The sequence below is a fragment of the Eumetopias jubatus genome, unplaced genomic scaffold, assembly GCF_037043125.1.
Source record: "Eumetopias jubatus isolate StellerSeaLion01/CBP00866 unplaced genomic scaffold, mEumJub1_p1.0 scaffold_16, whole genome shotgun sequence".
In the NCBI taxonomy this organism is placed as follows: Eukaryota; Metazoa; Chordata; class Mammalia; order Carnivora; family Otariidae; genus Eumetopias; species Eumetopias jubatus.
Window position 1 is genome coordinate 64,387,638 of NW_028274822.1, and position 13,290 is coordinate 64,400,927.

Sequence of the window (13,290 nt, forward strand, 5' to 3'; positions counted from 1 at the left end):
AGGTGGCCTTCAGCAAGAGGAATGTGACCCCGGGAAAGGCGTGGAGGGCAGCCACATCCCTGCAGATGGATCCCAGCCAACAACTAAGGAAGAAAGTTCACCCCAGAAACTTACCAACTGATTCGTCTTTGCACACCTCAACCTTGGCCTTCACCTGCCCCAGGGCCCCAGGAGCAGCCTCAGCCCCAAGTGGGTCCTTCTCATCAAGGGCCCCCGAGTCAGCTCCCATGGAGTCAGGCTCTTCCAGGGGGAACTCCAACTCTGCAGATCGGCTCAGGGGCTTGACAGGGGACACTTCCCCACTGGGGGTGAGCTCACTGTTTTGCTCTCTTTCCTCATTGTCCTTCATTTTCTTGTAATGCAGACAAGGAATGCTGCTCAGAGGAGGATCATGTTTCTGTGGATAGTGAAATTGCAACACAGATTACAAGGATGACACCAAAGTTCTGAACATCTGAAGCCTTCCACTTGCCTCTGCCTGGCTAGCATGCAAACACAGCGTGTGTATGTTCAGTCTGCAAACTTACAAGACTAAATTCATGACTGATGCATCGCTTACCCGTATGCTTCCCGTTCCCAGGAAGTACGGCCTGGACCAGGTGACCACCCGAGACTCTCTGTGTAGGTACACCGGGACTCCGGAGTTATGGAATGTCATGATCCACCCGTCGGGCAATGGTTCTGTGGGAGGACGGCCACGACCTGCACAGAAGACAAGAGCATCCTACAATCACTTCAGAAACACTTTTGAGTTGTAGAGATAGCTTCAAAATCATGACACATGGCAGATAAAAATAGTAAAGTCAACCAAGGATTGATTGGAAACAACCTCTAAGAACTAGGGGAGTAGAGAAGTACCCCACCCTCCACCAGACAGAGCCTACCCAGCCCTGCCTGCCACTCAGCACCTCCAATGCACGAAACTCTGTTCTTAATTGTTGTGCTTGTTTATATGGCTCCAACCCAGAGAATCTAAGTCCCTCCTCAATAGCAGGAAGCTGTCCACCTTGTTTACTGCTGTACTCTTGGGCCTAGAACAGCACATGGTGCACAAAGGAGCCTGGGATGAGGTTCTACAAGACACGAGTCCTAGCCTCAGCTGCTGCCTGCACAGCTGTGGGCACCACGGCCATCAATCCCTCACTGCCTGCCTTGGCTGTGGCCAGAGGCACCCCAGGGGCTGAGTAAATTTTGCTAACAAATTGCATGTCTGCCGACCACTGCTCCCTGTGACTCGACAGCAAGTGTTCATTGTACCTGAGCTGCACACTCTCACCAGCACGTGAAACACTACTTCCAATTCATACGTTTCTAAGTCAGTTTTAGAACACCACTCCCAATTCCTTCTTTGCTTTACAGGCAGTCAAAGAAAAAAGCTCAAGACTTGTTACCCACTTGACACCTGCCACTGACAGGACCGGTGACTAGGAAAAGCACAAAGATTTAACTGAAACAATTCTCTTACAGGAATTGGGAGCAAGTGAGAAATTTAGGGACAAAAGAAAAAAACAAACGAAATTTTAAAAACATAGACATAATGAAATGGCATGAGGGACTCTCACGGACAAGGGAGTAGCATCCCAGTGCCAGGTCCCCACCCGGCAGTGTTAACCCCTGGCCTGACATCAGCACATAACAATCCTGGCTGGATGGTTGATGATGGGAGGGAGCACGAGAGGTCAGAGGTTCACAGACACTGTCACACGCACTCTCCCCTACCCAGGCTTGAGCCAAGGAGCTGCCTCACACCAGCTTCGGGCTAAGTCAGGACAAGGAGAAGCAAACAAAATGCTAGCAAAGTACAACATGGGTCACTGGTGCACCTGGGCTACTCATTTGTGACAAGTAGCAGTCATAAATTTGGCCCAGCCGTCTGAAGAGCTCACATGCAGCTTACACGCAGCCTGTGAGCCTGAGGCCCATGCCACAGCTCCTGGGAGGCAGCACTGTGGGGCAGGCTGCCAGGCGGGTAAGGTGGAGCAGAAGGCTGCAGAGGGAAAGACACAGCAATTCCTGGTGCAGGCAGACCCAGTGGCATGCCTGAAGTCATGGACAGGCACACTGTGAACCTGAACCAGGCTGCTCAGAATGGACAGGGCTTTGTGGCACCCAGCACAGCCAACCCGTCCACTCTGCAGTGGGAGACTACACAACACCTGCCCCTCGATTTCCTCCCATCACGCCAAGCCACGTTCTGCACTCCAACCCTCAGCCTAAGGTCTCAACTGTATGCCCGAGTCCCGACACATCCGTTCAGCTCCTTCCCACTGCCCAATGCCCAGCCCCACAGGCAACTCCAGGCCGACTGCTCCCCCCACCCACCAAATCCCAGTGCAGCTTTGGAACACCTTCACCCCTACCACAGGAGCTCACACCCTAGCCACCTAAAGTCCACACACCATGCTGCAGCCATAGGAGCTGTGCCTTTAGACAAAAATTGTGTAACAACACCTGCCTGCTTCTAGCGGCTTCCCCTGACACTTGGCGGAGAATCCAGAATCCAACCATCACCTGCCACAGTGTTGCACCCACCTCTGGCCTTGGCCTCACATCCTCTAGTTGCCCATCTTGTCATCTTCCAGCAACAACAACATCCCCTCACCCCCACCCCGTCAGAAGTGCCTCCCCATTCCCCTGCACAACACCAACCGCTCCAGTGTGTATCCACGCATGACACCACAATCTGCACCCGGGTCATTGTACATCTGGTGCTTCCTTGTGTCTTGTCTGTCTCCCCTTCACCACACGTGACTGTCCTCTCTCAAACATGTGTGCACTGGTAAGACCACTGCCTGGCACCCAAGGGCTCTCAAAATGGCACTTCTGCCGCCCCACAAACACACTACTTTCTGACTGGCTGACTTACTTTTTAGCACAGTTTTAATCTTGGTCATCATTGGCTGCACGCTTGTCTCTCCGTCAGATGGATGGTCACTGTCTCCTCCATATTTCTCCTCCATTCGTCTCTTTTTGGGAGCACAAAGGCCTTCTTCCAGCAGAGCATCAACATCGTTGTCAAAATCATCCTGCAAAACACGCTGTTCAGACACCAGGGCCCCCGGAGCCTGCATTTCTGTACCACAGGCAAGCTTAACAGCATTAGTGAGAACAGACACAGAAATGAGGCACTCTCAAGTGGGGCCTAGGTATGCCTTTATGTTGCGTGATCATCTGAAAAACAAACAGGAAGAAACTGACAACTGCAACCAACACACTTGACACCTGGCACAGGTGCACACGCCACCAGGAAGTGCTTTTCAGCAGCACCTTCCAACTCGGGTTGCATAAAGGGTACAAGGTCGACTGCTCAGCCAAACCTTTCTTTAGGAAAATTTAAAAACCTGGACTTCTTACAGCTTTTTCTTCTCCACATTAACATTATTCCACCTCATACGAGTTTTTTTTTCCTCTGCAACATCAGCTTTCAAAAAGATGCTGCAGTTCCCAACACCTCTCTCTGGGTTTGCTAAGAGTGCTCCAAAGGAGGGGTCGCCGACATACCTCATAGGAGAAGTTCAAGGCCTCTTCATCCACTCTGTCTCTCTGCACGATTGCTTTAGCCGTGAACCCGCCTGTTCCTTCTTCATCTAGCTCCAAATTGTCAGTAAAATCTTCTAACTCATCGAGCACTGCGTACTCCACTCTCTTTTCCTGATCCAGCTCATTCTCCTCATCCTTCTTATCAGCACTCTCACCCCCTACACCTACCCCATTCCCAACACTCCCGCCAAAGGGACAAGCATGCACGTCTCCACTGACAGGGCTAAGGGCCAGACCGCACTCTGCACGAGCGTCGCGCTCCACTCCTGTGTACAGCACCTTCCTGTCCTTACTCCTGCAGCTCTCGGTAAAGCTCACGCTAATCTTTACATCCTTAAGCAACTTAAGGTCAGGGGAGAACTTCCGGACCGCAGGTGCGTGCCGGGCGGTGCGCGGGCTGTGGCCACTACAGTTCGGGTCTATGAGGAGGCGGGCCTTAGAGAAGGATCCTTTGGAGAGAAGAGAAGCTCCGTAGAAGTTGAGCGGGTCCTCAGCAGGGGGTTCGGCCTGTCCATCACCACCAGAGCCAACGTCCATTACCTCTGCATCACTGGACGTTTGCAGGGGAGGTGGTGGAGACTGTTCACGGGGCAGCGCTTGAAAGGGGCAAGCTGGGTTCTCCATCACCGCTTCTCCTGCGGGCTCACGCGGGAGAGGAGAGGGACTCTCATATGTCTCCATAGTAAAAGTGGTTAAGACTATTTTAAAAGACCAGAGTTTTAAAAAACCTTACATAAATCTATACAGCTAACATGCACAAGTCCGCTGAGACCCGGGTGCCGTCCTGCCCGCGCTGCACACGCCGGCGGCTTAGTCAAGCTGGCCACATTGCTCTTTTCATTAATGTAGACAGCTTTTAGAACCACTGCCTCAATTATTGGAAATCACAATGCACTCAGCTTAAATGACTGACGACTAAGCGAGTCTGTCTTCATGCCAAAGTGGCACCTTTCTTCTTCCACCTGCAAAGAGATTTAAAAACATCGTCACAAAATGACAGAAACCTTCTGCTTCCCTGGTACTGAGAGTCAAATGCTATTAACAGTGTAGTAAAGAACTTGAAATACTACTGCCTTAGAGAACCTTCTAGGCTTCAAAACAAACTAGCTCTACATTCTTCCTTCAGAACCTAAATTATAATTTAAGTCCTAAGTTAAATATCTTACTAATTGTCCACTGTAATTCCTACTTCAGAAGCACAAAAAGTATTATCTTAAGGCTCAAAAAAGATTTTTAAAAACTAGGCTAAGCTTCACCGCAGCATTCCCCTAACTCAGTTTATTAGGTAAGCAAGCTCGCGGTGCAAGGCTGCCCTTTCCAGAATACACATAAGGTGTGTGGCCTCCCTCTGGCCATCAGAGCGACATGGATCCACTCACCTGCTAGGGCTGGGTCAGTCAGAGGGCGAGGGCGAGTGCGAGACCCTCAGCTCAACTCTGCGGCACTAGGGCCTCAGAGGTACAGCCAGGCGCTCTGCTACCCAGGGACCCCAGGGCTCTCCTGGGCCCACAAGGTGGCAGGTGGACCGAGATAGTGATGCAGCGTGCTGAGGTTGCCAGAGGTGGCGTGGTTCTGTTCCCAGTAGAGGAGGGGATGGTGGCTGTGGGGAAGGGAACCTGGCCAGGGTTGGTCGGGGGAGCCTCAGGAGACAGTTGGAGCCAAGGCACAGGAAGTCCTGGGTGCCATCTGGAGCCTGGCTCCCTCCTGGGGGCAATAAGGAGCCACCAAGGGTGAAGCGATTCCCATGCCACAATTCAGCCCCTATTTGAAAAAGGAAACTGACAGCTGTGCCAGGCCCAGTGCCTATGTCCAAGGCACAGAGGGCAGTCCTCCAGGTCAAAGCACAAAGGTGTGAATGAGGCTCTGGTGACGGGGATGGAGCCCTCAAGACCAGTGAAGACACAGAACTGACCACACTGCTGACCAGATAGAGGCGGAGAGCAAAGACAAGAGGGAACTGAAGGCAAATGAGGCTTCTCCCCTGGGGGGACACACGTGTTCCAGCATTCAGGCAAGAGCCTGCCGAGGAGAATGGATGGAGCCTCCAGGCAGACCTGTCCAACAGGTGCTGAGGCCACAGCTCTGGAGCTGTGACTGGCCCAGAAACAGAAGGCTAGAACACATCAGCGAGGTGATAATCGCCAAAACCACAGGAGAGAGGCTGCCCAGAGAGGCAACACAGACCAAGAAGAGGGTTGAGGATGCAACTCTGGGAAGCTTCCCTTCAGAGAAAAGACAAAAAAAGGGATGATGTGAAAAAGCAGGTCAGAGGGACAATCCAAAAACCCAGAGGTCTGCAGGAGGGCCGGGCATCAAAGCAGGAGAAGCACGTGCAGACGCAAACGTGTATACGCACACACTCCCACACCATGCAGACACACACACACACGCACGCATGAACATGCCATGCACACAGGTGCAGATACGCACATGCATGCCCATGCCCACGTAGGGCAGGCTTGACTGGCTGCATGGATAGAGCAGAAGACAGCGGACATCACACATTTAAGAAGTTTACAGTGGAGGAGTAGAGCATGGTGGTTGTACTTTCAAGGAGACACAACATAAAAACCAAAGACTTACTCAGATTTAATTAATTCATTCAACCAATATTCACTGGCCTTCTACTCTAAGGGATGTACTACCATGAGCAAGAGTCCCCACCACCTGGACACAACTGGAAGGGCAATGACCACTGAGCTGTCACTCTATTTCCTAGATTCTAAGATGTCCTTACATTTCTGAATTCAATGGGAATTTTATCACAGTACTTCCCCCAAAGGTGTATCTGTCAAAGGTGCTAAAGATCAAGGGAATACAGCATACAGATAACAAGACTCAGAACTGAGGTAAACGCTAAGGAGGCTGCAGCTGAACAGGCATGAGAACCGAGTGAAATAAGGCCAGTCTCCTGGCAACCAACAAAGATCATTTCAGAGAAGGACAGACAGGTCAGCATGTCCAGTGCTACAGAACACAGATAAAAATCAGGACCAAACCCCTCCGCTTCTGGAAGGTCTGTGGAGACACTAGCAAGAGCCGATCTAGTGATTCTGGGGGCTGAAGGGGGGCGGGGCTGAAAACAAAGGGTGGTACAGGATGAGGACACCTGCTACCGTGTTAAAAGACCAAGCAGCTGCCATCACCAAAGCACAAAGCAAAGATGATAAAGACAACAATGCAGGGAGGCCTGAAAGAGGTACAGAGGGTGGGGTCAGGGAGCTGTAGAGAAAAAAGAGTGTTCTTTCTCCCTGGGAGATCGGGAAAGCCTGCCCAGCCCCAGGGGGCAGCAGCTCAAGGCACAGAACTCCGTAGTAGGGCAGTCCTGGGCAAGTTCCTTACTTTCCCCTGTAAGCTTGCTCTACTCATTCAACAAGTGTTTGCTGAACGCTTTCCACATGGCCCACGTACCATTCTAGATGCTAAGGACACAAAACAGATGCTAAGGACACAAAACAGACAAAATCTGTACCCACAGAGCTCACTTTTTAGCAGGAGAGATAGAGAAATAACTAAGAAAAGCTGATTAGTATTCAAGAGAAAACAAAGCGGGGAGGGGGGTAGCTTCAGAAAGGGCAGACAGCAAAGACTGCACAGAGTCCATCTGAAGGCAGAAGAGAGTGAGCTGGGTGGGTGGGAGCAGAGGACATTCCAGGTGACAGAAGAGCAAAGACCCTGGGGTAGAAGTGCAGTGAAGCAGGTGAAAGCAGCGTGCTAAGTGGAACTGAGACCAGGACTGTGGCTCTTATCTTAAGAGATGGGCCACTGGGCACCTGGGTGGCTCAGTCGTTAGGCGTCTGCCTTCGGCTCGGGTCGTGGTCCCAGGGTCCTGGGATCGAGCCCCACATCGGGCTCCCCGCAGAGCGGGGAGCCTGCTTCTCCCCCTCCCACTCCTGCTTGTGTTCCTGCTCTCACTATTTCTCTGTCGAATACATAAATAAAATCTTAAAAAAAAAAAAAAAAAAGAGATGGGCCACTGGACAGGAGGGTCCAAGCACTGAGGTGGCATGATCCAAGGACAGCAGTGGCAACCAACCCTCAGCGAGGCCCTGCTCTAAGAGTGTTATGCATTTTCACTCACCAGTTCTCACACAGCACTAAGAGAGAGGTTAAGGACAGAAAGGTTAAGCAACTTGCTCAAGGTCACACGGCTAGAAAGCAGTGAAGCTGCTTTACCACCCAAGCAAGCTGGCTCCCCTCCTCACTTCCTTGGTTTTACACTATCCTACAGTTTAAAAGAATCATTCTGTGTCCAGAAAAACTATCATGGGTGAGTGGGGGGAGGAGCAAGGGTGAGAGCAAAGAGAAGAATTAAGAGGCTCACCAGGCAGTTCAGAATAGCATGTTAAGCTGGAGGTGGTAAGAAATGGTCCTGAGTGTTGCATGGAAGCCTAAGAGAGGAATCCAGGTGACTCTAAACGCATAAACGGAGCTGCCACGCATTGAGGTGGTGAAGGCAGCATGAGAAGTGTTGTAGGGTGGGTGAAGATAAGGATTTAGGTTTGGCCATGGCTACTTGGCATCAAAGTAACACATGAAGATTTGGAAGAGACAGCAGCTCAGAAGGAAGGCCAGGGCTGGAGAAGGCGATGGGAGCTGTCAAGGAAAGAGGGCATTAAAGCCAGGAAGCTGGATGAGACCACCAAAGGGGAAAGGGCAGCTACTAAGAGGGACCAAGACCAGGCAATCCAGTGAGATTCATGTTTTCTACTACCAAGGTCATGGTCAGATTACAAAACAATCCCTAGGAAGTGCCCTACAGAGTGCCTGGCCATAAAGGGCTCAAAGAGTGACTCTCCCACCATCAGCTTCACTGCTACTGCAGCTGAGTGAACCCACGGATGCAAACCTTGCTTGCCAAGTGGACTGCAAGCCAGCAGCAGGCTCCCCTGGATCCCTGGTACATGGGGTAAAACCAACAGGCTTGGACAGCGCCCTTCACTGAAGTCCAGTTGCTGAGCTGGCATCGAGGCGCTGGCTGTTATGTCCAGTGCTGGGGCTGGTGCCTTTCGGTCAAGCCTCTCACACTGCAGCCTCCCGCCCAACCCAGCAGCAGTATGACCTCATCCATTCCTTTTGTCATCCTCCAACAGGCCTCACATCCTGTACTCACAGGCGCACTCCTGACTAGCCATTCACTCCCTCTGGTGAGTGACAGCCTGCCGCAGGATTTGAGCCACTGTACGCGAGGCGCCTGACTGGGAGTCCAGGCTTAGACCAGGAAACAGAGGGTCTCCGCCTGCCGGTTGGCCTCACACAATCACCAGCCCTAGCCTGGACTGCCGTGCATCAGGTAACAAGGTACATGCAAGCATGCAGAACAGCAAATCAAATTCCTACCATGAGCAACCCAAGTCCATCGAATGATACTTGCCACGTACCACTATCAACAGGTTGCCACCTTCCATTTATTTCTACCACGACCATCGTTAAACAAAACCACGCTCCGCTTATCTAAGTGACAATCCATGAGCATTTGGCGAAGAAAAAGACTCAGGCGACTTCTCAGATTTCCCAAACTGTTACACCCGACAGGATCCTGGACGAGCACTACCCGTGTTCATACCTTTCCCGCCTGAAAGCGACGCTACGGCTTCGGGCCCACAGGGCGAGGGGTCTCTTTACACTCGGGCTGTTTACCCGGGCGGAGAGCGACCGACGTTGGCGCCACCTGGGCTTGGGGCCCGCCCCCACCCCACCCCCGCCACGGCGGGACCCCCGCCCCGCGTTCTCCGAGGCCCGCGGCCATGATGCTTCACAAAAGCCGGGACTCCGCGTGGCTGCCCCGCCTCGCGCCCTCCCGCCCCGCCCCACCCCGCCGCCCGGGCCCTCAGCCCTTGGCCCGGGAAGCAGGGAGGGGAAGGGCGCGCCCTCGCGCAGGCCGCAGCGCCCGCCCGCCCGCCCGGCCGGCCCGCGGGGCGCCCCTCGCGCCCCGCACCTACCTCCGGCGCCCGCGGCCTGCCCGAGCTGCCCGCAGCCCGACCAAGGCAGGGAGACCCTCACGGCCTAGCCGCCATCTAGAAAGGCCTCCCAAGCTCTCTCCGGTCGGCGGACCCGCCTGCCGCGCGGGGCGAGCGGAGGGCGGGCCTTGGCGGCTCGCGGCCAATCCCTGCGCGCGGGCGCCCCGCATTGGGGGAACCGCGGAGCGGGCTGCGGAGGCCGCCAATCGGCAGCGCGTGGCGCTCGCGGCCACGGCACGCGGCCCAATAGCGCGGCCGCGTGGGCGGGACCAGGCGCTCAGGCCGCGGCCGCACTAACGGTCGCCGCCGGGGCGGGGCTCGCCGCGCGGAGGGCGGCGGCCGCGCGGAGCGCCGGGAACGGGCAGCGCAGGGGATGCCGGGAACAGGAGAGCGCGGGAAGCGCAGGGAATGCCGGGTAAGGAGGAGCGCAGGGGATGCCGGGAGCGGGAGAACGCGGGAAGCGCCGGGAGCCGGGCGGCGCAGGGGACGCCGGGAGCAGAGGGCGCCTCCGTGGTCTACGTAGTGCAGACGAGACCGTATACACACAATCATTAAACGTTTCCAATTAAAAGCATTAAGCATAATCAGTAGGAAAACAGGACAAATATGCTGAACTTCCGGCATTTTTCCACTTGCTAATGCCATTTCAGGAACCTCAGAAAAGGGAGGGTATAAGTAAATGGAGAAGGGACAGCTCTTCCTTAGACCAGAATTCCAGTGAATAAATGTAGAAGGAATGATGGAAGTAGGAAATCTCCCTTTTGGCAGCCTGCACAAACCTGCTGCAGACAAAAATCACGGATGCTAAAAATAGAAAAAGTAGGAGAATTGGCGATTTTTTTGTTGCTTTACAGAGATGCAAAGTTTCTCCCCAAGACACTAACCGCAAACCTAAAATAGTAACCGCCGTGGAGAAAAACCTGAGAGAGAACCAGGTAACCAAGTGATCGAGGTCACCAACAAACGTATACACATCCAAACTTACCAAATTTATACTTTAAAGATATTCGTTGTATAGTATATTAATGATACCTTAATAAAAATGAAGACAAAAGTCAGCACCAGTAAAGGGCCATATTGTAGGCCTCCTGAGAAGGACATGCATCACTACCCAAAAGGCAAAACCTGAATGAAGAAAGATCAGACAAACCCAAATGAGGAACATTCTACCAAAAAACTGGCAGGTGCTTTTCAAGTGTCAAGATCATTCAAGTCAAAGACACTGAGGAGCTGTCTTCAATTACAGGAAACACAACTATGTGATGTGGGATCTGGACCCTGTATTGAAACCTGGCTCAGGAAAGGGACAGAAGTGGGACAACTGGTCATTCAAATTAGGTTTGTAAATTAGCTGGTAATAATGTATCAGCGCTAATTTCCTGGTTGTAATCATTTTAGTATGGCTAGAGGTAGGGTGTTAACATTGGGGGGAACTGGGTGAAAGACACTGGAATGTTTTGTTCTATCGTTTCAAGTTTTTGGTAAGTTGAAATCATTTCAAAATGAAAAGATTAAAAAAGGTGGGGAAAAAGAGTGTTGCAGGTGAGGGAGGAAGCTGGAGGCCTATCCAGGCCCTTCCCTCCTTTCCTGCCCCTTTCTGTTTACCTGGCTGTCCCAGTGGTCAGCACCAGACACTTCACAGCACAAAGACACTTCACTTGGTCACAATAAAAATGTGACCAAGACCCATGAAGTTCTAGCTCCTGGACTTAGCCAGGGGAGGCCAGCCTCCCTGTGGCTGGGCCAACTGCTCTCCTTGGCCCAGTGGTCAGAGCTCATGGGAACCCTTGGCATGCCACCATCCAGCCTTAGCAAACTCTCCACACTTTATTGCTTGGTGAGTTGCCTCAGACTCGAGACCTCAGACCAACACACTACAGCTGGCTTTCCACATGGCCTTCCCACACGACGTCCCCACAGCCCCCATCTGACTCCAGCCTCAGGTGGATGCCTAGAAGCCGGAGCTCTAGCCCAAACTGAGGAAACTTTTCCTTCTGGGCTCCTATGTTTCCACCTGAGCCCAGCTCACCCATGAGCCAGGTCTCTACTAAAGGACCTGGATGATGCTATGTGCTGGCAGATGAGACCAAAAGATCAGGTGTTAGTGGTGGGGCGGTGGCGGGGGTGTCTCTGCAGGCAGAAGGCCAGGATCTCAGGCCTGCCATGACAAGCCTCAAGGCCAGGCTGCATTCCTGGGCTGGTCTTGTTTACTCAGACTTAGCTTCCATTATCAGTCAGCTCCATACCTCCAGCCTGCATGCCAACACACTTCAACTGGCTGTCTTAGAGCCAGAGAGCAGAAGCAGCTCATCAGGGGCATCTGAAAAGGAGGTGAATTCCCCCTCCATCTGGGAAAAGAGGACCCATGTTGGGAAAAGAGGACCCATGTTGGGAACTCAGGGATCCAGTGCATCTGATGACTAGCTAAGCCATGCCAAGGTCAGGTCCAGGCTTCCTGTGTGGCATGTCAAAAGCACTTCTGGAAAGCACAGCTTGCTAGGGTCCCTTCTAACCACACAAGGGTCTCACTTCAAGACCAAAATAAATGGGGGCTTGAGAAGTGCCAGCAATGTCATTTTTGGTTCAAAGGTCTACCTGGCGTGGGCATCAGAATACAGTGATGGACAAGAGAGTAATGGCCTTGCCTCCTGAAGCTCTTGTTCTGATAGGGAGACACACAAGAAACAATCAAGCAAAACACATAGCATGTCCCAGTGCTAACTGCTATAGAAAATAGAGCAGGGACCAAGGCAGGGCAGATTGCAGCTTCAGATGGGATGCCTCCCCAAGACTTTACCAAAGAGCTGCAGGATGTGAGGGACAGTGTGGTTTGGATATATGGGGGGGGGGGGGGGGGAAGAGTTCTTCAACCAGAAGGGACAGCAAGTGCCAAGGCCCTGGGGCAGAAGCTGTGCAGAAAGCGCGACCAAGGGTAGTGGCAGAGGCAAGAAAAATGGTGATGGGGGGGGTGGGTGTGCAGGGCAGCAGGTGAAACCAATGTGGGAAGACCATGAGCCTACAAGGGAGGACACCCCAAGATGCATCCTCTCCTTCCTGGCCCCATGGCTCTACCTCCCTACCTGCCTGGGTACTGAGACACTATTATGGTATCTCTCCAAGCTTCAATTTCCTCATCTGTAAAATGAAGGTCACAATTGATTTAGTTTGCTAGAGCTGCCATAACAAAGTACCATAAATGAGTGGCTTAAACCACAGAAATTTATTGTCTCACAGTTCTGGAGGCCAGAAGTCCGAGCTCAAAGTGTTGGCAGAGCCACACTCCCTCTAAAGGCACCAGGGAAGGATCTATTCCAGGTCTCTCTCTCAGCTTCTGGTAGTTTCTTGGCATGGGACAGCATAGCTCCAGTCTTTATAGGGCATTCTGCCTGCATGCATGTCTGTCCCCGTGTCCAAATTTTCCCTTTTTTATAAGGACATCAGTCATACCTGATTAGGGCCCACCCTAATGACTGCATTTTATCTTGATTACTTCTGTAAAGACCCTAATAAGGTCATATTCCGAGGTACAGGGGCTAGGATTCCAATAGATCTTTCGGGAAGCACACAACTCAACCCATAACAATAGAATTACATCTTGGCTGCCCTTTCTTCAGGGGGCTCAGGCACTTGGGAAGCCCAGGGCAGGTTGAGGGCTGGGGTATCCCTGTGCAGGCTCTGTCCCTGGGGTAGAGACAAACATCAGGGAGGGCTCTCCAGATGGCTTTGCACCAGCCCAGTGGTGCCCCATGAGGGCAGACATGCCTGGCCAGGGTGGGTGCTGGTGTGGGGC

At 52.6% G+C, this 13,290-nt stretch overlaps 1 protein-coding gene across 2 annotated transcripts in view; it reads right to left on the bottom strand.

The window, feature by feature from the left end:
• The window catches only part of DGCR8 (DGCR8 microprocessor complex subunit), a 35,007-nt gene extending 25,396 nt beyond the window's left edge, over window positions 1–9,611 (bottom strand). The window contains exons 1-5 of one of the 2 annotated variants that reach the window (XM_028094769.2): window positions 9,483–9,611; window positions 3,502–4,502; window positions 2,867–3,026; window positions 560–702; window positions 115–397 (exon numbers count right to left, since the gene is read on the bottom strand). In XM_028094769.2, coding sequence (XP_027950570.1) covers window positions 115–397; window positions 560–702; window positions 2,867–3,026; window positions 3,502–4,221 — 1,306 coding nt within the window. In that variant the 5' untranslated portion in view covers window positions 4,222–4,502; window positions 9,483–9,611. Of the gene's footprint in view, window positions 1–114; window positions 398–559; window positions 703–2,866; window positions 3,027–3,501; window positions 4,503–9,106; window positions 9,218–9,482 lie in introns of those variants that run through there. The other variant, XM_028094771.2, reaches the window with a different exon arrangement.
• Between the last annotated feature and the right edge of the window lie 3,679 nt (window positions 9,612–13,290).